Source organism: Echiichthys vipera (genome assembly GCF_963691815.1).
Source record: "Echiichthys vipera genome assembly, chromosome: 13".
Taxonomy (NCBI): Eukaryota; Metazoa; Chordata; class Actinopteri; order Perciformes; family Trachinidae; genus Echiichthys; species Echiichthys vipera.
This window is the reverse complement of record NC_139838.1, coordinates 5927578-5954495: the sequence shown is the minus strand read 5'-3', so window position 1 is coordinate 5954495 and position 26918 is coordinate 5927578. Positions and strand designations below refer to the sequence as shown.

Here is a 26918-nt window from a genome sequence, read left to right as displayed (position 1 = left end):
CCACGTCCGGCTGTTAGCGGCTTTCATAGTTCATACGCGAATAAAACTGTCTCGATGACTTATTTGATGTATGTAAGCGCCAAAAAAAGACCATGGAAAGAGCAGTTCTGAACAACACCTCTGTGTCCTAGAAGAGATTTGAAGATGCTGAGCGATCGATGCCCTTCATCATCCATTTCCACATGTATCCTCAGTCCGGGTTCATGGGCCTGTTGTCTGTTGTCAGCCTGAGGAGGTTGAGGCTGATGAGAGGAATAGGGAGACGATTAAGCCGAGTGCACATGCTCATCAGTTTGTCTTTTAGCTCCTGTGTGTTTGAACACTCTGCTTAAACAGCAAACCGTCTTGTTTGTGTTACCCCTCCCCACTGTAAGCACTGCTGTCTGTGTGTGTGGGTGTGCGGCAGAGGAATGCGGCTCTGCTGGTCTTGACATGGCAAGGAGAGTTTTTTTTTTAAAAACTGTTTATTATTGTGGCTTCATAGAGCTGGAGTCTGTCCCAGAGCTCTGTCCTTACATTCTTTCTCTCTTTTTGTCGAGCAGATTGTATTCTGTCAACATATCCACACTGATTAGATTAAGGACAGCAGGCTTCTACATTTTAGAGGAAAAACTTGAACAGTGACAAAAATGTAACACTCCTTCATGAACTGTCACAATGTGCTTAACTGTTTGGCTAGCAGCTGATCATTCCTCATGCTGTGTTGAAATTTGCAACTGAATTGTAAGTGTTGATTCATACACACAGCAGTCTTACACAGCAGTAGGATGTTTCTGAGATCATTTGTGATAAAGGGTTTTTCAGAACACTATATATCCCCCCCAGTATAGCCTCAGCGACTGAATAACATAATTCAACATAATTAATAAGCACAGCTGCACACTTTAAGTCTGCCTCCTGTTAATGACACCAGCTGATTAGTTCAGATTCTAATTCTGAATGTGTCAGAAAAAATCCGCAGAGAAACTGTCAGAACATGCGCAGGTAGCTAGGCTAGGCTACATTACTTACATGTTTAAGGTGGTAGGTCATGTAGTGATGGGTGAAGTTTTTACTTCCAAAGTTTGCATGTGACCTTGGGGTCATCCTTGTTCTTTTGTTTATTTCAGACGTCTTTCCCGACATGATTGGCTATTAATTATTAACTGTCTAACCACGATGTACAGCCAAGGGACACTTACAGTGAGTGAGTGTCACGACTTCCTGTATCTGGCCCTTCAAATTAAAAGCCATCCAGCCTTTTAGGCCAGCCGCCAGTCACATAGATTTTCACTTAACTTTGACAAGACACGGCTCCAAATGTTTGTTGTTGTTTTTTTCCTGCAACCAATCGTCCAATGAAATTTTGGTCTGCTAATGTTCTTTTGGTCGACTATTTGGGGACAGACCTAGTATACGCTAAAAGGTCTAGCCATGTTGTAATTGCAGTTTCTCATTCTGATGGCACATTTATGCACAGCCAGACGATCCCTCAGGCATCTGGGGAACTGAAGCTGTTATATCGCTCTCTTCAAAGCCACCTGACTCTTTTGACAAAAACTGTTTGACCTCACAGAATACAGGAGTTGCTGGACCAACGTTACCGCTGCCCGAGGTGGCATCCACAGAATTAAAGTTGCAGTTCATTGCTTAGCTTCTGGGGTGTTATTTTAGAATTTAGCACAGCTGATGTTGACTCAGCTAGCACTAGCGTTCACATTATTCTTAACCTTATCGATTCACTTACTATGGTAACCTACGTCACTGCCTTTTGCTCAGGCTGAGTGAGCGATCTATTTGAAAAACCCGGAAAACAAAGCAGATGGATTCTGCCTATAACAACCACTGTGGAGGTGCCCTTGAGTGGGACGTTGAGCTCCCAGCTGCTGCTGCAGCAGTACAAGGCTGTGATTGTGTCAGCCCGAATGTGTGTGAATGTGCAGCGGGGAGTTGCTGAAGAAAGAGCACAGAGCTCTCTAGACTTTCTCTTGTTAAGCAAAGGTTTGAAAGGGTAATCTAACCGGATGATTTTGTATGATTCTGTTCCTCTGTGATGTCCTCACAAGTTGTCACATTATGGCTACTATCTCAAACAGACAAACACCCACTCAGTTCAAACGTTGGTCACATTCAGCATTTCTGTCCTGAAGCAAGACTGCAGAGTGGCTATGAGTTTTTCTCTTAGCTGAGCTCATCCCTGTGGCCCTGGGCAAGGAAACAGCACTCAAACCTCTGTAGCCACCAGTGAAACATCCTCTATTTTATGTTACAGCGAGTGTGTTTGTGTGCCGTGCCTAGGTAAAAATAGTTTTCAGGAAGAGCTCAAAGAAAAGAAGTGGGAGGAAGGAACGGGGAAAGATAGCCAGAGATGGTGGGGTCTGTGATCCAAGCAGTAATGTAAAGGTTTTCGATGGCACAGGAGTCAGTAGTGAGAGTAAGATCACATTGAATTTCATAAGTTTTAAATATATAGTATATAAAACCTATGTTTGAGTTCCTCAAATAAAGAATATGCAGCTATAAGCAGCTAATTTGCAGAATCCTATGAATATAAAATATTAAATTAATACAAATCCTTTAAAAAGGCCATAACTTCCCTGCAGTCTGAATGTATACAATTATAGAGTCCATAAGTGTGAAAGACAAAGGACAGCAAAGAAGAAATTTCATTTAAGAAACTCATCAACACACAAATGCCAACAAAGTAAGGCAAGAAGAGAGTGACGTTTGTATTCCTCAAAATCATAATGTTCCATTATTATCCCAAAAGCAATATCAGTCAAAAGCAACTGGACTTGGTTATTTGTCCAGGAAGACGTTTCTCATCCAAGAGGCTTCATCAGTTCATGTACGCATCTGACCAGGCTGGGACTGGACCAACTAACTGGTGTGAGATCATGGTATTTAACCTCTCACAAGGCCGATGATGTCACTGGAACCCTTTGTGGACCATTATTCCTTTATTTGTTCATTTTACAAGTTTCTATAGCATTTTCCCTGAAAAAAGCAAATGAAAACCTTTTCAGTTCATGCATATAATAAAGTATTTGGTTCACATTAGCCTAACTACACCTAAATTGCGAACAGATTAAAATTTGAACCTAAACCGATTTAGATGTGGTCTAAAGGCCCAGTAATGTCTGGAAGTAGCAGTCAGCAGATTCTTGCCAACACGTTAGCCAGCGGGGAAGACACATAAGCGAGTCAGTCACAATAGCTGTGTTCGAAATCATTCCCTCATTCACTCACTCACTATTCCCTATATAGTGTTTATTAAATGGTGCTGTACTATATAGGGAATGACCAAATGAGATTTCTGACACTACAATGTAATTTTCTTACAAATCAGTCAGTAGATGCGGCGGATATGTGTGATGGAAGCGGGTGTTTTGTTAACAATGGTTGTGTGTCTTGATTGCGAGCTGTTATAGCCCACGGTTAATTTATTTCACGATCGAGTAACAGCAGTTAGTTTGCAAGGAACTAGTCAGCTTGTGAGTAACGGTTATACGTAACTGCAGTTAGCTCTCAGATACCTGGCTACCGGGGTTACTGTTACCGCCTCTTCTGCTTCTTCTTCTCCTCCAGTAAAACACAATCGCAATGCATTGTGGTATGCGGAAGTACAATGTAGTGTACATCGTATGTACGCTCAAATTAGCTGTGCATTGTAGGTATTTTATGGTGGACTATATAGTGAATGAAATTAACCACGGTTAATTTGAACACCACTACAAAATGGTGTACACAGTATATAGTGCACTACTTTTATGATAGGGAATGATTTCCAACACAGCTACTGGCTCTCTGAGCTAGCTAGCTTGCTAAATGTGAGTCAGTTAGGAGCTTGGCCAATAACTGGATGATAAGTTGTCATAATGTACTCAAGAGATCTTGTCCTATCAACTATTGCCTCATAGCTGCCTTTCTAGTGGAGCAGTCTATAATCTGGCAAAGAGGTTAAATAAAAGTGGATGGTACAACACAGCTAATAAGTTATGCTAACTTTTTCTGGACATTATAAGCGAGACTGAGACTAGCACCAGGTCCTAAGTGTTTTGATTCCAATTGACTTATCAGGGGAAAATTGACTTAGTTTGAGACCTTTTTCCAGTCCTGTAAGCTAACGTCAGTTAACGTTCCGATAATTCATTTTTGTAATGCTAAATACGGCTTTTAGCTGTGTAAATGTCTGATGTTAGTGAAAGAATACATGAATAAATCATGCACGTATAACTTTTCATCCATCCACATGATGTACGCTACATTTTCAAACAAGGTCACGCCCACTTAGGACAGGAAGTTTGATGTAAAATATTAGCACAGATTTACTGCACGACTCAACTAATAATTCCATTACAATGACCCAATTTGACTTCTTTAAAGGAAACTTAAAGACTAAAATGTGCCAACTACCAGCAAATGAAAACAGCAATACTTGGCAAATAACCAATCAAATTGCAGAGGGGCAACGGGCAATCAGCAATCAGCCCCACTTGGCATCACATTTGTATCATCCACGTACATTGTTTGGTTTGGTTTTGTGGCATGCGTACTGTTGTTTTTACATTACAAGCATGGGGCTAATTGCCAAAACACCATTTAAAAAGCTATTCTGTCAGCCACTGACCTTAAATGATATAATAATGATAACTAACAGCAGCGACTGATGATGTTTTATGTAATGCATTAATCCAGAATGATATTCATTTATAAATTACTCACTTTTGAAATAAATCAAACAATTATTAATGTAACTGTTAAATTTGGTATTGAAGAATTGTGAGCAATATACCGTATGTCCTGCGTGAGATATTTACAGAGTGCTCTCTGGTGGACAAACTAATCCAAAGCATAATCGTGCGTGTGCAGATGGCTGGAGTTTTCAAGTGCTTAAAATAGCAGCGGCTGATTTTGGTCAATCGGAGATTGGTCTGTCTACTAACTGTTATGATGATATTAACGTCTTTTTGCATTGCATGGGGTGGACCACAGCGTGTTTCTGACTATTTTAGGAAATGTTCATAGATTTTTCTTTTTTTTCTGAGCAACAACATTCCTCAGTGAAAATAAACAAATCATTTCAGAATGGACAATCTAGCTTTTGTCGTTGATACCGTCAGTGGTGACCTCAACATTTTTTTTTCAGTGGTCAGTTCCAGGCTGTATAAAGAATTCATATTTGAAATGGAGCTCAAGGATACAGCGACAGCCTCGTCTTAATTATAGAGCTCCTCTAGCGGGTCGCTTTAGTGCTCCAGTGTCATTATTAATGGCTTATAGTGTGGAAATTGACACCATGGGATATCGCCGGGTCAATCATCGTAATTAAGCCTACATTATGAACAGCATTCGTTTTGATATATTTGAAGCAGATCCCAGAACTCTCAAGCAATTGAACATAGACACAGCCAAGTTTCAGGTAAGAGAGCATAATCTCCATCATCCTGACAGACCTAGGCAGGTGATAAAACTATAGATCCTTCTCTACTAGTCTGGACCCCAAATCTGTCCTCCTTTTAGAGCCGTCTGTACCAGGCTCCAGGAGCAGAAAAAGGAGGCTGTGCTGGCAGAGCTCTAAACATTTCCAGATGCTGCAGACTCAACTGTGGGAACTCAGCGGAGAGACAAATCAGTTGTTGGCCAAGCTTAAGGCCTGGAAGACGATTTGAAACGTCTACCTTGCAATAGGATTTGACTAATAGCGGGTTTTTCAAGGCCAACACTGGTAGTTTGTGGATGACCAACAGTTGCTTTTATGTGCTGATATTCATTAAAAAAAAACAGACTTGTGTAACAAACTTGAGTGGTGGTTTGTCTCATAGGGTACATTAAGCTTAATAGAGGAAATTATAAAAGCAATAATCATGTAATAAAAGAGTTTTATTCTTTTCTGCGTAGAAAGGCCTTTGAAAGAACAGACCACTGAAACCATTTATAGTAATACTAATTATGATACTCTTTATTCATTTAGAGCTTTTCAAAAACAGAGGGTTTTTTTCCCCCACGATTTCGGGCAAAAAAAGGCTGTTTAGAGATGGGCCTATAGATGCTTTGAAGTTGTGGGTCAAAGTTTGGTTTCTTTAAAAGTAGATGAACATGTGGCAGTATCCAGGTTTAGTGCAGGATGAGTAGAGCAGGTATAATAATAAAAGATCGACGTCAACACTATGTAAGCTCCATCGACTTTTTTTATTCCCCCTCTCTCATCCCCCCTTACTTAACACACTGATCTGATACCATAAGGTAGAGCTAAAAATACTGCAACGTGCGATCAGTACGGGTGTTTCTCTGCACTGTCGGAGAGGACATTGAGCGGGACATTGAGCAGGAGCTTAATGTCCTCTCTGACAATGCAGAAGCGCGGTTGTACATGAATCGTTTTTTTTGTGCCCACCCCTGGTTATGTACGGTTCTAAAGGTATCATACCCAAAGTGGTTGATGGACACACGGCTATATAGTACTAAAACGCAGAAATTGGTTAGCATTTTTGCACTTCCTGCTCCCTTGTCTAAGGTCGCTTTCACACTCATAGTTAAGTGCGATTCAGGAGTGAAGTTGCAACATTGTTCCATTTTTCATTTAGTTTGGTTTTCTTTCACACTTTTTTTTTAACCGGACCAAACAAGTCAAGCGAACCAAACGCTGTAACATCACGCTGTCGATACTGCCGCATATGGCTGCATATGACGCATGCGTACAGTAACCTAGCAACGTGCTTGTTAGCAAAAAAGGTGAAATTACGGCCACACAATGTCAATGGGTTTTTGGTTAGATGCCTTAAATAAGGTCTGTGGTTAACACAGTTTTAAGAGATTTTTTGCGTTTTGTTCTATGACATAATATACCCGACTCGTGAATTTTGTGGCTTGTACGTGTCTTTAGAAAGGCAGTTGCTAACAAATGGCTAAATGAGACTACAAACATCATGGTGTAGTTCGTAACACGTTTTACTTCTGGCAGTTGCATTTACACTTCAAAAATCATAAAAGTGGTTTACATTTGTTATGATTATCTTGCCTTACAAATCATGAAAATATCCTAAACTTTTGTTCGCCACAGAGTTCATTTTCTGCAGTAATCCAAAATCCCATTGGCCATTTGTGGCCCCCTTGCCCCCCCGTCGGCCCCCCTACACTGTCGCTCTCCGGACTATTTTTATCCGTTCAGGAGAACATGTCGGCATCCTTTCCTTTCCCCGGCCCGCTCCCGTAATTCTCTTCTGTGTCCAAACACACGCTGACAAGGAATAGGTCTGCAGTGGCTCGGTGCTTTACGACAGGCTGCTGATTCACATGAACAACTCCACTCACACTCTTACATTTATGTGTCTCACACATGCTCTCCTTCTCTCTCTCTCTCTCTCTCTCTCTGGCTTTCTCTCTGTGTGTAAATGATGAAAGTAAAAGTAATACAAGAAACCGACAGGGGCATCTGGCCTAATTCCAATAGAAAATGGAATTGGATTAGTGCCTTTCTTCTCACAGCTGTGTGTGTGTGTGTGTGTCTGTGTGTGTGTGTGTGTGTGTGTGTGTGTGTGTGTGTGTGTGTGTGTGTGTGTGTGTGTGTGTGTGTGTGTGTGTGTGTGTGTGTGTCTGTGTGTGTCTGTGTGTGTCTGTGTGTGTGTGTGTGTCTGTGTGTGTTTGTGTGTGTGTGTCTGTGTGTGTTTGTGTGTGTGTGTGTGTGTGTGTGTGTGTGTGCGCAATCAAGGCAACAATGGAGCTCGGCAGCAGCCAGCTGCCCAACGGTGAAGCGCTGATGAACAGTGAGGAAACAGAGCCGCTGCTGCTGCTGTGTGTGTCTGTGTGTGTGGTTGTGTGCGTTGTGGGTTGGTCGGTGTGTGTTTCATGCTTGCCTACACATCCCAGGCGGATCAGTCATCCACATGACATTGATCATACTCCTCATTTCTCCTGGCTTACAGATGCAGTCTTTGTCATTCACACTGTAGTAATGTAGCATAATCTTCTGATGGATAACAACTTTAAACGGCAGCTTTGTGCGTCTGATTTAACAGTTGATGATCACACACTTCATTTATTCACTCCCTTGCTGCTGCACAGAAAATTAAGTTACACGATTAGGGCGTCTTTTCCTCTCTCAACGCCTGCTGGAAGATTAAATGCCTCCCCCTTTTCTAAATACTCCTTTTTATTGTCACAATTGCAGCGCGGGCCCCAAAGGAGACAACATCTATGAGTGGAGGTCGACCATCCTGGGCCCTCCAGGCTCCGTGTACGAGGGAGGAGTGTTTTTCCTGGACATCGCCTTCACACCAGACTACCCCTTCAAACCACCCAAGGTGAGTGGTGCCCTGCAGCTTTGCAACACCGCCCCACTTCTCCACCCAGAGCTTTGAACAATGACCCCATTGTCCCAACAACAAAGACTTGGTTAAGGCTTGTTCACCGACAGCACTTTGACAGAGAACTGAAGCTGGTCTGAAAGCAAATGATGGGCCTATTCTTTTAATTTGTAGGCTTTTCCTACACTATAATGTTAAAGGATAAGACAGCTATTCTCTTTTTTATTAGTCACCAAATGCTGTCTAAAGCCCACCGGCTCTGACAGAAACTGTGTCAAATCCATTCAAATTAATAATAAAATCACAAGACTAGAGTATGTTTCAGCTGCTTGTCTCAGGCTGTACGCATAAAGAGAACAATATTTCAGTGAATAAGTGAGTGAATCCAGCTCTGAAATGATATCACTGCTCTGCACTGGAGAGCACAGGTAGCTTTTAATAACGCCAAGTGAGCATGAACGACAGTAAATGAGCAGCTCTGCTCAAACAGCCACTTTCAGAGTGACAACAGCAGCAGATTGGCAAACGAGTAAACCAGGCCTTTTACACTAACCTCGTGATAAGGAACAATACTTGTAACCATGGTAACTATACTTATCAACAATGAAATAAGCCATTTTCTTGGGGCTTTTGCATCGCAAATGAAGACATCAATCAATCATGTTGTTTCTTTACCTATGATTATTATAAAACAACAACACAGAGGTCCGCTGCTAGACATCATCCATCCATTAATCAGGCAGAAAACCGTTTCACTCCTTAAACCTCGACAAATGCAGCGCAGAAAGCTCCATTTCTCTCGATCTTACTTACAATAAAAGCTCTAGACGCACACTACGTAGTTGTTTACTAGAGGGAACTCAAATTCACTCAGAGCATTTCAATAAAAGGAAACTCAATACAATATCGCACAGTAGTTCAGGCTTTTAGTTTTGCTTTCTAGAAGAAGAATTCCTTTTATTTATCCCACAAGGGATATTCAATTTTTTCACTCTGTTGTTATTATTATTCACGTTCCACACACACAGGCTCGAAATACACACATGCAATTCATGGAGAGATGTCAAATGGCTCAGGGCCCCGAGCAGTTGGGGGTTCGGTGCCTTGTTCAACAGAATCTCACTCATACTGGGCAGTGCTCAAGCCAACCATTCATGGTCCACACAGGGACTCGAACCGGCGACCCTCCGGTTCCCAGCCAGCCCTGTTTTGTGTATACACACTAATTTGAGTGCAAACGGGGTATAAGGAGATATTCTTTTGAATTTGATTCAAACGAATACTTTATGGTCAAAAGGATAAGACAGAAAAAGCAGCTAGGAAGGAGCCAGCCTGCTCTGTGTGAGAAGAGGGTAGAAAAGTGTCTGTAAATGACAGTAAAACACAGTAAAGACACTCACACGGAGCTGAAATAGGAACACCTTGCTGCAACACGTTTATTTTGGTTAAATTCAAGGTATTTTTTCGGGGGAATTGTGTCAAAAATACAAAATAAAATAAAAAACAGAATACCTACTCAACAAACACATATTCAGCTCCAGCCCTAATAAGCAGCTGGGGCCTCATTTATAAAACTATGCGTAGAATCCTTCCCAAAACGTTGTGTTCGCACAAAACCATGAATGTGCTGCGCAAAAATACCTGAGATTCATAAAACTGTGCGACGCACATTTGCGCGCAATCTTTCCTTTATAAATACCAATAAATTCCCACCTGCGGTGATCTCCGCCCAGTGTCATCCCACTTTTCCTCCCACTATCTACCATAAATAGCACATGCTAAATAACTCATGAATATGAACACTATCTTAATGAGGACGTTAGTCTGACTGACGTGAGGAAAATTACACAGAAGAAGGCGGAAAAAGCAACGTTCTCCGAGAAGGAAATGGAGGAGCTTTACGGAGGTCGAGCTCCGCAAAAATGTGTTGTTTGGAAGCCTCAGTAGAGACTTTTCTAATAAATATAAACAGAACGAGTGGCAATGTCAATGTCACCGCACCTGCGAATCAAGTCAACTCGGCCGTTATAATTTGTTATTTGTATTTTGGCATTTTTCTACTATATAAAATATTGGAGGGCTATTTAAAAAATGGGAATAATATGGTAGGCCTTAATGTGTTTATATGTATGAGGTGAGAAAAGAAATAAAGGATGATATCCGAGAGCATTGTTTACGACTATCTATCTCAGCAGGGTCAAATTTGACTGAAAACTAAATGTACATTTTCAATTCATAACTGTTGGTCATAACGTTTTACAAAACCTTTTCACAGACAAATCTGCCGACGTATGCAGTTCTAAAATTCAATTAAACATGTTCTTAAAAACGTGTAGACTTGATAAGTCATTCAAACTGCATCTTAACTGCCTTAACAGTGTACAGTAGTCCTATATTAGTATAGCCTATCCACAACTGCAGCTAGGCTTTATACAGCGTGAAATACAGTTGCTGCCAATTGTTTTATAGTTAATGTGTGTTTGTTTTCTGTTGACTGAGCTGTATTTCATGGTGTTTTCCATGTAGTGTCGCTCGCTCGATAGTTGGCGTAGGAATACGCACGCTTCTCCACAAATAATTTTTCTATAAACACGTTTTCCAAAGCACAATTTACCATTCATTTCTGCCTGTCTACGCAAGGATTTTGTGCGCAGCAAGCTTTATAAAGGAGGCCCCTGGTCACTGAATCACATTTGCATTTTTGGGAACTATTTTCAGCGGTGGATGAATCCACAGTTGGTGCTCTAGTGAGTATTTCCAGCAGCAGCAGCATGGTGTGTGTGGGATTGAGTCAAAATAAACTGGAGTGTGTGTTGATGGTGATGAAGGGACGTGCCACCCAGTGCAACAGTGTGGCTCATTGATGTGTTTTGAACAACAATGGAGCTCTATGGCTCCGAGGGAGAAGATACGGCGGGCTTTGATACACACACAATACTTGTTAGAAGATACATTCATTACTGGTTTGGCTCAGCATATGGGATTTCCTTAAATATAGAATAACACAAGACTCCACCTTTGTCTGTTACTTGCTATTGCGTCCCCTTCTGATATGCTAGCATTCAGCAGCATTTGGCTTCCCTCCAGCGAGGCTGTTGGTTTGTGGGTATGTGTGTCTGTTCTGCTGATGCAAGCGTGTGTCACTATTTACACGTAAGGCTGGCTGTCAGCCGTTGCCACAGAGTCGTGCTTCTGATTTCGCCCTGGGTTTTGGTTTCGAGTCTGGAAATACTCTCTCTCTATCAGCTATTTAGAGACACATGTTCTAAAACTAAACAGAGAAAAGTAAACAGGAAAATATTTTCAGACATCTGTCATATTTATTCTGTTTAAATGTGGACCATTCAGTGTGGAGGGTCTCTTGGCTTAGATCACGGTTAAGAAGTGAAAGAGTGGACAGCATCGACAGAACAGAGTTTAGTTTGATTTAATAGAGACCTCATATACAAAGCTTTGTCCTGAGCCAAGTAGTCACCATGAATACTAGGATTCAACCTCTGAGACATGAATATTCAACTTAAATGTAACAGAAATTTTGGCTTCAGTGTTTTTAGATACCGTTGACTAAAGCTGTGGTCAATCCCAACTTCTTGTGGAGATATTCTGCTGTGGACCAGTGATGCACTTTTATGTGGTTTGGGTCCAGGAAGTGATTAGAACTGCAAGTACAGAACACTACCTGACACCTTAATGGCACCAAAGAGACAGAAACTGTCTTCTCTGTAACTGCCTCCTGTTGAGAAACAGTCACATCCCTATATTTTAACACCTCTAATAATAATTACAGAGGAATGCATGTCACGTAAGCTGCTGAAAACTGCTGACTGCCCATTAGACCCTTTACACCCTCTTTTAAAACTTGTTTCAGTGATACAAACACGTACATTCAAGTGTACAGCCCAAACTATAGACTGTATAAAAAATGGAACTAGCATACCTGTCGGGGTCCGTTCTCTCAAATTGATCGAATCGTACTCGCCTACAGGAGTCTCCATCTTGTCAGACTTTGACTCCTCCTCATTTCCTCTGACCAAAAAAGGGCATTTATGTGACGTTGGGGGGAGGGAGATACATCCATCTGGCTGACGTATACCTCCGAGGAGAAGTGAGGGCCAGAGGCTAGCTGTCACTCAAGAGGACACGCCCCTAATTATTCATAAACTTTAACCTCCAATAAAATAAAAACTAGCCTGGTACAAAAAAAATCACCCCCTCAGTGTTGTCATGGAGATATAACCTAAACATACAGACTAGAATGGGGTTTCTTTTGTACCAGGCCTTAAATAAGTTTCATTATGCTGTGAAAACGGCCTGTTTAACATGGGGGTCAATGAGAAACTGCTCTATTATGCAAACTACTCCTAGTGGACACTGAGAGAACTGCAGTTTTTGGCACTTCCTGATTGGATCAACCAGGAAGTCGCCGTGGTGGGGGCTTGGCCAAAACGCACCGCTGTTCACACCAGTGTCTGTCATACGTCTCCAGCTGAGTTCAGATTTCCTTATGCCTACGTCACTCACACTAGAAGGTCAAAGGGCAGAACGTGACAACGTTAAATGTATTCATATCTCTATTTCCGCCTATATCTTATTTGAGTAAAGTTCTGATACACCTGCATTGTGTTGAGACGTTGAGAGAAGTTTAACACTCCATTTAGAAATCTGTTTTTTTTTAGTGTAATATAAAAAGGTTTTGTTTAGAGAAACATTTGCATACATGGTTTCATACAAAACTCTCAAAACTCTCTCTATATTCATCAGCGTGGGGTATTGAAAAAAACAGTATTTTGCTATCAGTAGCGCTGAAACAAATCTCCGGTGTTGCTTCAATAGTGAAGTTATGTGAGATGCCCTTGAATGCTAGTTAGTTGAACTTGAATTATGTTTTATTTTATCATAAAAACAGAACCTTGAGCTGTGTATAAAGCCTCAAAAATCGTAAGCATACACAGTTTAGCTTTAGAAAAAGCCATTATGCTGTAGACTTGTGTGAATGACTTTCCCAATAGGTAGTTGGCATTGTGCTGCATCCACAGTGATCATTTAAATAATTGGTCATGTCTGCTGTGAGTCATTTCTCCCTCATTCGTTCACATTGAAGGAAGTTGATGAAGTCAATGAAAAAGTGATTCCCAGCCCTGATTAACACAGTGCAGACCAGAGAATGGGAACTACAAGAAAAACAGTGAACGGAGGAAAAACAAGTGACTTCACCTCCTCCACCTGTAGACTGCATAACATTTGTCCTGTGGTGGGATTAGCCACCGCATGCTAAATACATGTATGTTTTTACAACAAATTATAAATATATTGTCAATTTTGTCACAGCCTTGGGTATTTGATTGGAAACATGACTCCTAAAGAGCAACAATGTTCTCCTCATTCCCTCCTGACCAGCTAAAACTGCCTCCTTCCTGGCAGTCCACACTGAGGGGGGGAAACGGAGCTGGTCTTAACTCTTGGCATCCTGCTGCCTTGTTTTTCCAGTCTGGCTGTGAGCTCTGCCATCCAGCAGCTCACCGGCTCACAGCCACCGATCCGACAGCTGCAGCTGCTCACTACACTGGCTCACTCACTAATGTTAGGATGATAAGGCCAGTTAAGGCCGACACCGATACTCTTAGATAGAGATTGAGGGTGTCAAGGACATTGCTTCAGTATTTGTAGGGGTGCTCCGACACGAGTCCCTTCGAGGTTCAGCAGAAGCACCCAGAGACAGGCTGAGAGATTAGACTCCTCACTAACATTATCCTCCTCAATCAACTCTAATTTCCTCGTGGCTTTGAACTCAATTCCACTGCACACTTTATCTTCCTCTGCAGGATATCATTCTCATTTCAAACTGTTTCATGTGCCATGAAGCACCACAAAGTCAAGCTTAGACGTGCGGATGATCAACCATTCAGCACATTCCCTCCTTTTAAAACAAAGGTTTTAATTCTGTCTCAATTAAGATATGGCACGATGACTGCCTTGTCATTAAACCACAAATCGGTTTAATTGATTTTCATTCCCTTTGCTTAAAATGACTATTAAATGTGGATATAGTAACTAAAGAGAAGTGAGGTAATGATATGAGAACATGCTTTGTTATAGCTGAGCTAAATGTGTCTCTTTTACATTTGTAGGGAAATGTTTTTTCCTGCAAAAGCATAAAAAGGCTCTAATGCTTACTTGAATAACCCCAAGGCAGGGTGATGTGACACACTGTGAGATGCCATGCTTTTGTCAGCTGACAGGTTGTTTCATAGCATCTATAGCTAGGTAGCTCAATATCTTTAGACCATTGTGGACTATTCTGTAAATCAGGCAATTAATTTACAGAATTAAGTTAAAGGTTCCATATTGTTAAAAGTGAGATTTCCACGTCTCTTTTGATTATAAAGGTGGAAGTGCTACATTAATACTGGGAAAGTATCAAAGTATTAATAACGCTCAATCCACAGAGAAATACACACAGCTTGTATTCAGAAACTGTGACTTTAAATGAGTCATCAGGACTTCCTGTATGTTGTGATGTCACAACTCTAGTATATGTAAGTAGAAAGTGCTGCTACAGTGCTGTTACAGTCATTCCCTGACTGTAATAGTGGTGCAGAGACGCAGAGAGCACAGATGTGGAATATACAGACACACTGACCAATCAGAGCAGACTGGGCTTTTTCTTTCTTTTTTTCTTTCATTTTCTTCTTTTTCTTTTGGGGGGGGGGGGGTCTTAAAGAGACAGAAGCTGAAACAGAGTGTTCTAATTGAAACACACAGCACAAGGAGGAACCTGAAAATGAAAATTGTGGACCTTTAAAAACATACATTGAAATATGCAAATTCATCACAGAGGAGGAACCTTTCATTTTTGGGCGCTCTTCTGTAGCACTTTCACTTACGCCCAAAATACACGGGGTATGGACGCAGATGTCGCACAACACACGTCCACTATATCCAATTAAAGCTCCTCCACTGACCATACTAGTCACACACCGCTCAACTGTGGTTTTGCGTGGCACGTGTATTCGTTTCTCTCTGCATAGAACTGTGTAAAACTGAGTACAAAAATGATTCAAATAAATACCTCATTGTACCAGAGGGCAATGTGAGGCAGCAGCAGAGCAACCTTGCGGGTGTTTTTACATTTCACATTAACATAAATCAATCAAATCCATGTATATCCATGATCCTGTAGTTAAATGGATCCAGTTAATATAGCCTTCACCTCCAAACCCTGCAGAACCAACTGCATTATCACTTTGAAAAACTCAATATGCCCACAGTGAAGCTGGCAGCAGCCACACGCTACAAAGACAGGGTCTGTGCAGCAGGTAAAAACACACCTGCTGCACCCAGTGTTGTGAAAGTTCACTTCCTACATGAACTAGTTCAAAGTTCAGTTCACACATTTGAAAATGAACTAGTTCAGTTCATTTCAGTTGAATTTTAATTCAAAATTATGACCTGAGTTCAAAGTTCCAAAAATGAACTAGTTCATATGTCTTTTTTATCAATATGTTGCTGCAAGCTATTATTTTTTTTAATTATTGCCACAGTCAATATAGAACCACTGACAGCAATTATTTTAACAGTTTTAACTTTTAAATGATGGCACCTTTTTGGATGTCTGCAACCCCTAAATGAAGTTAATAAAAGCTGAGCTTTCCACTTCTCTCAAAGGCTGCAGGTCTCCGACAGTAAACTGCACCACCAGGTCGTCCAGCTGTGGCCGGGAGATGACAGCGGATCCACTACTGTACACAGTTAATGGGATTTTGGTCCGAGGAGCTGTCTTGATTGTCTTTGGGTTTTTTATTTACTTGCACAGACCTTGAAATGCCGAATGAACCTTCAGTTCAATGTGGCATTTCAGGTTTGCTGTGGATGTCACTGAAGTGTCTTTTTTACACAGAGGTGCAAGGTTTTTCCTATCCTCACTGAACTTATCATAAAACTTGTTTAAATGAGAATACAACACCTCCTTGCCGCTTTGTCACCTCCATGCTGTTTTTTGTTATGATCACGTGTGCGGTGGTGCAACACTGGTGGCTGATGTTGGCAGATGGGGTGTTTTTTCCTCTACATATTAGGCCTGTGTTTTAGCCTGGGTTTTGCCTGGAAGGCTCCATAGAAATCTGGCGGCCTATTGAACGAAGTTAAACTGACAGAGCGTGTCGTTCACAGACACCAGAATGAACGTGATCACAGTAACTGTCACCAGGCAGTAATACAGTACGTTCAGTTCACGTTCACCCAAAATATGAACGAGTTCATGAATTATCGTTCGGTGAACGCGTTCAGGCACAACAATGGCTGCACGCCTCCTTTGTGACACAGCACATCCGTAGCTCATGTATTTTGGCCTTTAGTCCAAATTGTCCACTTTGAATAACATGTGTTGGAAAGTGAATTGAATTGGCATGGCTTTTGCTTTGGATATTGAAGAATGAAAGTTGGGATACAAAATGAGGACACAGAGGTTGTATAGGCTGAGGGATGAATCCGTAACACAGAGAGGACGAAGGATTAGACCCACAGCTTTTGTTATGCGGAGGCAGCATCATAATCTATTAGCATCAGCCATGATGGGATTACAGGCTGTTAATGAGACCACACAGACTGGCCAAGGATCTTTTTCATGCTGCTGTGCTGCCAGCATTAGCATGCCACTGCTAACCCTTCTCAGCGGAGGAGTAAGAACAAGAAGAGGGGCACCTCTGACACAGGACCCACCCTCAACCAGCCGCCATCCATCACCTCATCTCCCATCTGCCTTTTCTTGCGGCATCTCCAGAAATGCTTTCATGTAGTGAAACGCGTCCTGTTTATTGCTCTGTCTCTCTGTAACAGTGCGAGGATGTCTTTATCAGTGTGAGATGGACTCTCACGCCAGGCTTGTTTGTCTCTCATAAAAGAAGGAGGAGATGTGAAGGGAGGAATGGAGAGTTAATGAGAGGATAAAAGAGTGAGGGAGGGGAGGAAAGGCCGCAGACACAAAGCGAGCAGAAAGGGGGAGGTGGAGCACGAGCACGCCTGGACTGCCTGTCCTGGTCAACAGCCTTCATTTATGGCAGCAGAGAGGTCAAAGGTCGCTCCTTAATGATGTTGTGCCTCTTGTGCTGATGTTGGGCTCTGCTAAGCTCCACAGGAGTGTCTTCACATCACCGCTGACTAAGGCAGATCCTCAGGGACTGTCAGTATCACCGTCAGACGGTCTACACACCCGCGTGTCAGTCAGACGTCTTCTGTTTTATTGACTTGTGCTTTTTCTGTAGAGCAGCCTCCAGGTACTCAGAGGGCCTGAACATAAGGCGGATGTTTATTAATGCCTCCGTGTATTGGCAGACGTCCATTATAGGCTTGTTGGGACAATCCGAAAGCGTACGATTTTATTTTAACAGCTGACTGTTAAAATGATTGCTGTGCAGCAGCCTGGATGGGGCTGCGTCTTGTTTTTGCTTATCTCTCTCCTGAAACAACAACAAAATCACTTTATGATAATGCATTGATTGTTATTGTTATTATTATGAAGGAAAATGGACACATTTTTTGTGTTTTCCAGATTTCCATATATGCAGATGTTCTGTTTTATATCATTGTAGGTGAATATGTAAAAGGGCTAATGAATCACCTCAGAGGTCTCTACATTATTCAAAGTATTACACATCTAACTACTAAAGAAATCAGTCATTTGACACAAAATATTGATTTAAAAATGATTGTATTCATTTAAAAATGCTCCAGAGTCTATGGCCAATCAGTGTTGCGTAACAGTGTTGGTTGGACGAACGAGATATTTGAAGAGATCCCTCTGGGCTCTGGAAAATCCTGATTTATTTTCCGACAGTTTATGGCTAAACACTTATTTATGATTTAATGTTGAAATGATTCATTGATAATGAAAATGATAATTTGCTGAACACTGCTGTAAGTCCAAAGCATACACAGACAATGAACTAGAATAAAGTCAAACTTTTTTTTATGTGTTATTTAAATAATAGGAAATGTTTCAAAATGTTTGTTTTCATCCGATCGGGAAATGACTGTGTGATCAACAGTCATGACATAATGTTACATAATCTCAGCCTCATTTCCACCAGATTGAGAGCTGCAAAATGAATCAATATTTCTTTATGAACAATGGATCAAATTCCTTTGAGAAAAGCGAAAGGTGTAGCAGGCATTATTGAGCTCACAGTGAATCCTCTGAAGACACTGCAGTTCCCCTCAGCTTCGCAGAGCCTTTTAGTGTGTTTCACCTCATTATTTTGGTTTTAAATGTATTCCTTTAATGCCAATTTAAACACATTCACTACTCAGGGAGTGTACAATCACATTTGTTTATTTAAAAATCAGTTTGGGCTGTTTTCTATTTAATCCTTCTTTAAGATCCCCACTATCTTTATGCAACTCCAAACCAAAATTATGGTGTTTTTCTTCTAGAACCCAATATTGATCCAACCCTCTGACTTTCTGTGTCCAGGTGACGTTCCGTACGAGGATCTACCACTGCAACATCAACAGCCAGGGGGTGATCTGTCTGGACATCCTGAAGGACAACTGGAGTCCTGCCCTCACCATCTCCAAGGTCCTACTGTCCATCTGCTCCCTGCTCACTGACTGCAACCCTGGTGAGAGCTGCAATACACACACACGCACACACACACACACACACTTCTCCTCGTCATATCTCCCTCCACATTTAGCTGTGGCAGGTTGACTGACATGTCCATTCTGTGTGGATAATGTACTCTTTGTAACAGCAGCAGTGTTCTGGGAGGACAGGCAGGAAGGCTGCACTGATGGAAACGTTGCCGGTTTGTTCATTTATCTGTTAAAGTAACCGCTTCTGAGATTTCAGTAGTAGATCTCCATGATGTTAATGTTCCATATTTGGCTTTATTCAAACATGAATAATAAAGAAATAATTATATTGATCGTATGAAGGCAGGCAATTTAAACCTATGCACATTAACTTTCTGCTTCTGTGGCCTTTACAACCAATCGCAGCAACAAAACAGAGAAATGAAACAGAGCAATGAAACAGAGCAACAAAACGTGACTTACAACCAATCGCAGCAACAAAACGTGACCTACAACCAATCAGAGCAACGAAACAGAGCAACTAAACGTGACCTACAACCAATCAGAGCAACCAAACGAGCAATGAAACAGAGCAACAAAACGTGACCTACAACCAATCAGAGCAACCAAACGAGCAATGAAACAGAGCAACAAAACGTGACCTACAACCAATCAGAGCAACGAAACAGAGAAACAAACGTGACCTACAACCAATCAGAGCAGCGAAACAGAGCAACTAAACGTGACCTACAACCAATCAGAGCAACCAAACGAGCAATGAAACAGAGCAACAAAACGTGACCTACAACCAATCAGAGCAACAAAACAGAGAAACAAACGTGACCTACAACCAATCAGAGCAGCGAAACAGAGCAACTAAACGTGACCTACAACCAATCACTGTGTTACTCTCCAATAAGCATTAGTACCTGTGTGAAGGTATGGCAATTGCAATATTTTCACAGCATTTGCATTGATCCTCTTCTAATATTGTCTCGTAAACAGTGAGCCTGGGTATTCATCCTCCCTTTGTTGCAGTGTTATCAATATTAAACCAGGAGTGGCTGGCTAAACACAACCCTGTAAACAGCTGTCACCATTCAAGGAGGAGATGTCGACATTTTTAAAGCTAACTGGATCCATTACGGTGCAATTCACCAGCAGAGTAGACCGCCTCTGGAAGAACAGGGGGGAATTCAATCTGTCTTTTATGGACCAGTTAAACCAGTCGTTACCCAGTTCGACTGGTCCTCAGCTGCCAATACCATTAATGTCTGTTGGTATGAGGGATTGAATTGAGCACACAGAAGTGGTAAAAGGTGTTGTAAAAAAAAATCTATCCAATATCACAACGATGAGGTCCAGAGCGAAATAACTGGGAGAAGGGTAGGGGAAAAAAGGAGTGAATAGGGCGGGAGAATGACAGGTGATTTCACATGTGGATAGTGGGGGATGAGATGGAAACAGAAAAGAAAGCGGGGGGGGGGGGGGGGGGTGATAGTGCTGATTGTGAAGACCTCTGATGATAGCTTGTGTCCTCTCTGCGGGGATTGCTCTGTGATAACGTGGCAACGGAGATTTTCCCCTTCGCGGGCGAAAATGAGAACAGCTCTCCCTCTCCTCCAGGATGTTTTCAGATGTTTTGTTTGAGGTGTAATGAGCCCATTCCTTTAAAGCATGATACAAAAGACACTTGATCGACACCCGGTCCCCACTCAATAAAAAAAACCCGTCACTCCTCCTTCCCGTTTCCCGCACACTTTCTATCCCTCTTTCTGCCTCTCGCCTCATCAAAATCCGATCGCTTCATTTCTCAACACTCGCTTTCGTTTTTTAAACCCAGCCTCAAGTGCTGAATGTGGGACCTGGATCTGAAATACCCTAAAAATATCTCTCCTCCGCCCTCCGTCTGAAGATTTTCTTTCCCATGCAGGCGGAGATCATTGGCATGTTGTTCATTAAAGCGTGGGAAGAGGATGGAATGACAGTTAATCAACCCTCCCAGGGCTGCCGTCCCTGCCATCATGCCACGGTTAACCCTTTATCACATCCCACAAGCAGATCTCCACCTGGGGCACCCTGGTGGTTTGTGGGGGCTGAGCTACATTCTCATGTCAGAGCGTATCTAGGGCTCAAATCCAGCCAAGGGCCACTGTCCAATGTCATCTCTTTTTCTCCCTGTCTTTTCTTGCCGCAACCTCTGTGAAACGTCCAAAAAGTCATCTTAAACTTTTTAACAAAGCCAGAGGGATTCCTCCTCAGCGGTTTCTGCTGGCGCTCTCTGGGTCGGATCATATATCAGGCTGATATTCGCCAAGTCTTTTATAATAAAGGTATCTGCTTTTTTTCCCTCAGTAGCTTCAGGGGTATCAGTTTGTCAAACCTGTAATAACACATGCCTCACTCTGCCTTAAAGGAGGGCTCTGCCATCTGCAGTGGTATCAAAATATGTGAAATAAAAAATGTTTATGTCCTCCGCTAGTGTAGCTCCTGAAGTGGTACATGGTAAACATGTGGTACAAAAAGGGCTGAAATGAGCGTAATCTGTTCTTACTGTATGATTTCACTGTTGGTCCAACGGTTCCAATATTTGCCTCATTATCCTCTAGAATTTACAAAGCTCTGGTCATCCCGAAGCCACCTGGAAGAGGAGTCTTTGTAAAGGCCTCAGTATGCTTCAAACTAAATTCCTACAACGTGTCGTCCAACCACATCTAAAGACAAAAATGTTTCTGACGGTTCAAAGGCAGAGCCTCCTCCTGGCTGCATCCCACTGCCTCCATGATTTCTCTTCACCAATCTTGTCTTTGTGAACTCTCCAAGATGAGCTGTACAAATAGGGATAACAATGCTCACTGTCAGTCTCCCCTCGCGGGTATTCATGAAAAGTGTTGGAAGTAGTTGTATAAAAAATTGGAAAAAGAGAGCTTGAGATATTGTCAGTTTGGCTGAAAGTTGATTTTAGCGCTGTAAAAAGGAGGCTTCAGATGCAATCGGATAATCTGACAAGCATTTAGCTTCAGCCTACTGAGGCCTTGAGCTCCTACCTCCAAGGCTAGAAGCCATTAATACAATTTGTTGCATGTTCAAGGTGTCAAAAGCATCCATCAAAGGCTGCTGGAGTCTGCCAGGAGAGAGTGAAAATATATTTTCTGTGGAGAAAAGCCTTCAGTTCTCTGCTTTTCTCTTCTTTCAGTGAAGAAAAACTCCAGTTCTGATATAAAAAAAACTGATGCTCGTTCAAACACTCCAAACACTCCAAACACTCCTTCCCTCTTCAACTGCCAGTAGCTCCTCACAGGACGCTGGTTGGTCTGTGTGATAACGTGATCCGACTGTTCTTGCATGATGTGATATCGCAACAATTCTGCCATGCGAGGTCGACTTTTTGCTGCAACAGCAGGATATTTGAGTCACTTTAACATTGAGATTGTAAAGTTCAGAGTGTACACAATATAGTTATCAGTCAACAACCTGCAACAACCTTTAGTGATGTTTCCATTCACATATATTTTTATGCGCATTAGAAAAGATGCACGTAAACAACAACATTCAATACGATGTTCTGGCTTTGTGGAAAAGAGTTGATGCATTAAATGTAGAAGCACAGTTGCCAAAGAATATCTGATGTAGCCAACATTTAACTCAAGGGATCAGCTGCTCCGCTGTCATCTTCCCTGGATGTTCCCGTAACATGTCTTCGTTTCCAGACAACATCAAACATAGACAATAGTAGCTGACATGAAAGAGCAATTCAAACTTGCCCAATTAAACCAGATTCTCAAGACCTCAAGAACCATTTTTCTCTTGTAGATGCCGGGGTAAGTTGTGGTTAGATAGCCAAGGCGATGTGTTTTCTTTGTAGTTAGCGGCTTCTACGTTACTGGCCGATCACAGCCATGTGTAGCCTATAGCGCCAAATTATTTTTTTAAGCGACATTTCGTAAGGTGCGTTAAAGTGAAATTCCGACCTAGGATCATCCCATGGTCTTTTTCGACACGTACACACATAAAATAAGCCATAAATAAGCCTACTGAAGGCATTCAAACGTCTTTTTTAACCACTAATCCTGCTGCAAATAACAGCAAACCTCTACAGCAGCAGAGTTTATTAAAAGAGTGTTTTAAAGTCTTACCTACTGGCCCCTGTACCAGCTCCTCTCATAGTAAAGTCCATTCAAGTGGATTACCAAAGTCAATCCCAAAGGAAGGAGCCCATTGGTGCTTTGTTTTCTGTGTAGGGACTCTTCTCATGCTACTGCAGAGGGTTACTGTTATTTTCAGCAGCATTAGTGGTTAAAAAAGACATTTTAATGCCAACACCGTACTGCCCCAAGCTAATCAGTGTTAGCCACGTCCAGCTGTTAGCGACTCTACCGGATTTCTCCGGTAACTGTTCATACACAAAAAAACAACTGTCTTGACGGCTTATTTGATGTATGTAAGTGCCAAAAAGGACCATGTGATGATTTCATGCCTGCAAACTGCAAACTGCACTTCAAAATGCGATGACAATTGAAGTGCAGCCATTGACGCAAAGACTCAGGAAACTCACAAGCTTTCACCAACCAGCAATCCCAACATGGTTTCTGTCTTCGGCTCAAGCGTTCACTTAGAAAGTCAGATGCTACAATGCTGTGATATGTAAGGATCCATTTATCCAGATATGTGGGTATAAGCCTGTAAAAAGCCCATCATTGAAACCATTGCAGGGCTTACTGCTGAGGGGTGTTTGTGCTGCTCGCTCAGCCAAGCTTATCAGACTGCTCCGTCAGCACGCCGAGCCCTGCAGGAGACGGTCTGAAGCCAAGCGCAGTGTACGTGAGGCTCGAGGAATCCGTTTCCCTCTCTGTCACCTCACTGAGACATCGACCAGCAGCACAGCACATTGAGCGGCAGCACGGTCAATAGAAGAGCCGGCGGGAATGCATAACGGCTGGCTGTTGACTGACCGGACGTGTGTGTGTGGTGCATGCAGATGCCGCGGGAGCCCACGGCAATCACCTCCGATTCACAGCGGCACACACACTTTACCGCGCTGTCCATGAACGTGTCGGCCGCGCTCTGCGTCATACGGTACAAGCTTCACCTCAGACCACAGAGGTGATGGAGCTCCATTGGTTTGATCTATGACTCTACCGTGGTTTTCCCTGGTTGGGATGAAATTCCCACGCACGCTGATGAGCCGAGGTGGTCAGCTGCACGTTTCCACACCATTTAAGACTCTGATGCACCGCGTCGGGTAATCGGATGTCAAACGGATCCGCGTGGCCGTTCGTATAAACATGCTGCATGTCCTCATAAATAAAATATCACTCCCACATGTGCATCTTCACCTCAGGAAATCTGTTAGTGAAGGTGTGAGTGGTTTTCATTACAATCCGCCCATAACAATGTTCAGTGTCTCTAAAACTATCGGCAGTAACCTTGCTGTAGATTATTTCGGTCCCCAGTGGATGAACCCTGATTTTTGCGGTGAACCTCCTGACCTTTGTTGTGGCACCATCAGAATTTCTACATATTCCTATGTAATATTCAAATCGAACAGGAAGATTGCAAATATAACAACAACTCTGTTCTTGCTGCTTTTATAGACAAAACCATTGATTGAAAGAAAAGTTGATGAAAAGTCAGTTAAGGCCCAGTGTAGACGGAGACGATCTAGAAAGGAAACGCAAAAGTGGCGTTGCTCTCTCACTTTTTGTTCTGCGTTTAGACGAGCGTCTTTGGGGGAAGTCTGCGTGCATACGGTGACGTAAAAGTGTGTGAAATTGGATGTAGTGTGCACGTCAGGTGTGTAGGTGGAGCTGTGAAGCACTGCCACACAACAGCACCCAGAGCTGGTGCATGCGTAGATACTTCCTCCTCCTTCTCTCCCTAACAGCGGAGAAGCAGGACGCCGTACAGCGTGACAGGGACCTGCAGCACGGTCTGCAGCCTCCCACCACCTCGGCTCCACCCAGGACACTTGAATGTCCCACTGATGGAAACAGTCCCACATGTTTGTTGTTGTTTACCTGAACTCTGCACAAGGATGATACGGAAACACGTACGCCACGTGAGCCAGCGTGGGCAGATTAGAGTTTTTACCCCTTTACACGGAAACACAACGATGGAGCATTATTAATTATTTCAAATCTGGAGGGGGGTTTACCTTTTTTTGTCTTTTTAAGCCCCAAAAACACCGTCACCTTCTAAACGAAAGGCACATCTGATCAAATATTTTGTTGTTTCCACGCGCGGGCTAAGACAGCCCATGACTTTGAAAAAGTAGAATAAACTGTATCCCTTCCACCATATTTGGGGCAGTACCGCCGACACTAATTGGTCCAGATCGGATTTGAATCAAAAGGTAATAATCAGTAAATGCTCTGTTTGTTGTGTGAAGTCTCACTGCGTTCATTGCTCTTGTGTTCACAGCCGACCCTCTGGTTGGAAGCATCGCCACACAGTACCTGACCAACAGAGCCGAGCACGACAGGATAGCCAAACAGTGGACCAAACGCTACGCCACATAGACCAGCACGACCCCTCCAGGACCCCTCACCCTACCCAACACACACACACACACACACACACATACACACACACACACACACCCTCCTCCTGCGAAATCTATGGAAGCACACCCGCTCCTGTCATCCACCCCGCCCCCAACCCAGATAAATGAACTGTTATTTGTTCCATGCTGACTTGAAAAGCTTCTTTTTTATACAAAGAGTCTATTGGGGATTGTATTTTCCAATACACTGAATGTTGATATGGTCATGAAAAGCTTTAATACTGTTATTGTTCTCGTCGTCGTTGTTCTTATTGTTATTGCATTGTGTATAACATCGTCGCCACCTCTCGTCATCTTCTTCTCTAAAAAGCGTGCGCGTACTATTCCCGTTTCATGTGATGGTTTTCATGTAAAATGGTCATACTGAGCGAGTGCATTTAGTTTGTGTTTCTTTCAGTGGTTTTATAGCTCACGGTCAATGTTAGTGCATGGCATCAGGATATGTGTTCATGCAGTGGACATGTAGTCATGTAGTGTATTATTTCTGCAGAGTCTGGCATGGAGTGAGCCCATCACCATGTATGACGATAGTGGTAGTTTGCTGTACATTTATTGCCTTGTGAGAATACATACTCAATTAAACACTGGCTGTAATGTGACGGAGCGTGTCTCAGTCTCTTGCTTTATGACTGTGCATGTGATGACAGTGTGTGCACATGCAGGTTCATCTCTCTCGCCACTTCCTGCTAGAAATGAGTCATCACAGGACCGCAGAGGGTAGCTTTTAGAATGTGCTACTTTTACTTGTATCTTCTCACTCCAAAAAAACAATGAGGTCGTAGTGACATTTAATTTGATTATTTTCATGTGAATTTTCTGGTAACTTTTATTAATGCAGGTAAGACACATAGTACCAACAAGGCTGGATTAGTGAACAAGCCTAACAAGCACGTTCCCAGGGGTCCAAGGGGTCCAGGAGCCCTCACCCTGAAAATGTTGCTGAGAAAAAGAAACAAAGAAACGCTAAATGAGCCAAAACATATACACAATTACTGCCAACAACAAAAAATGACTACAGGTGCAAAACCAAGAGACTCAAAGTGACTGAAATTAGACAAAACAGGCAAAAACGTACACATAGCCACTACAAATGACTACAAAGACGACTAAAAATAGACGCCATGGCAAAAAGATGCTAAATGACTACACACAAAACAACTTACAAAGAGACACAAAACAACTACGAAGTTAAACAAAATGATGACAAAAAGACACAAGAAAAAACCAAGAGACTCAAGTGATGACCAAAAAAAAGACACAAAGTGACTGGAGGAGGCGTGAAGGACACACAAAACAACTACAAAGACACAAAAAGACAACAAAGTCATACAAAACGACTGCAAAGAGACAAAACAATCACAAGGAGGTACATAATTACTAAAATAGATGTAAAAAGAGCACAAAGAGATGCCAAATGACTAAGATAGATGTAAAAAGAGCACAAAGAGATGCCAAATGGCTAAAATAGATGTAAAAAGAGCACAAAGAGGTGCCAAATGGCT

General features: G+C 42.3%; 1 protein-coding gene across 1 annotated transcript in view; it reads left to right on the top strand.

The window, feature by feature from the left end:
* LOC310955535 (ubiquitin-conjugating enzyme E2 E2-like) overlaps positions 1 to 26015 on the top strand; it is an 86340-nt gene extending 60325 nt beyond the window's left edge. Inside the window, exons 4-6 of the mRNA XM_083925386.1 lie at positions 8150 to 8282; positions 18754 to 18901; positions 25275 to 26015. Coding sequence (XP_083781512.1) covers positions 8150 to 8282; positions 18754 to 18901; positions 25275 to 25372 — 379 coding nt within the window. The 3' untranslated portion in view covers positions 25373 to 26015. The remainder of the gene's footprint in view (positions 1 to 8149; positions 8283 to 18753; positions 18902 to 25274) is intronic.
* Positions 26016 to 26918: the final 903 nt, after the last annotated feature.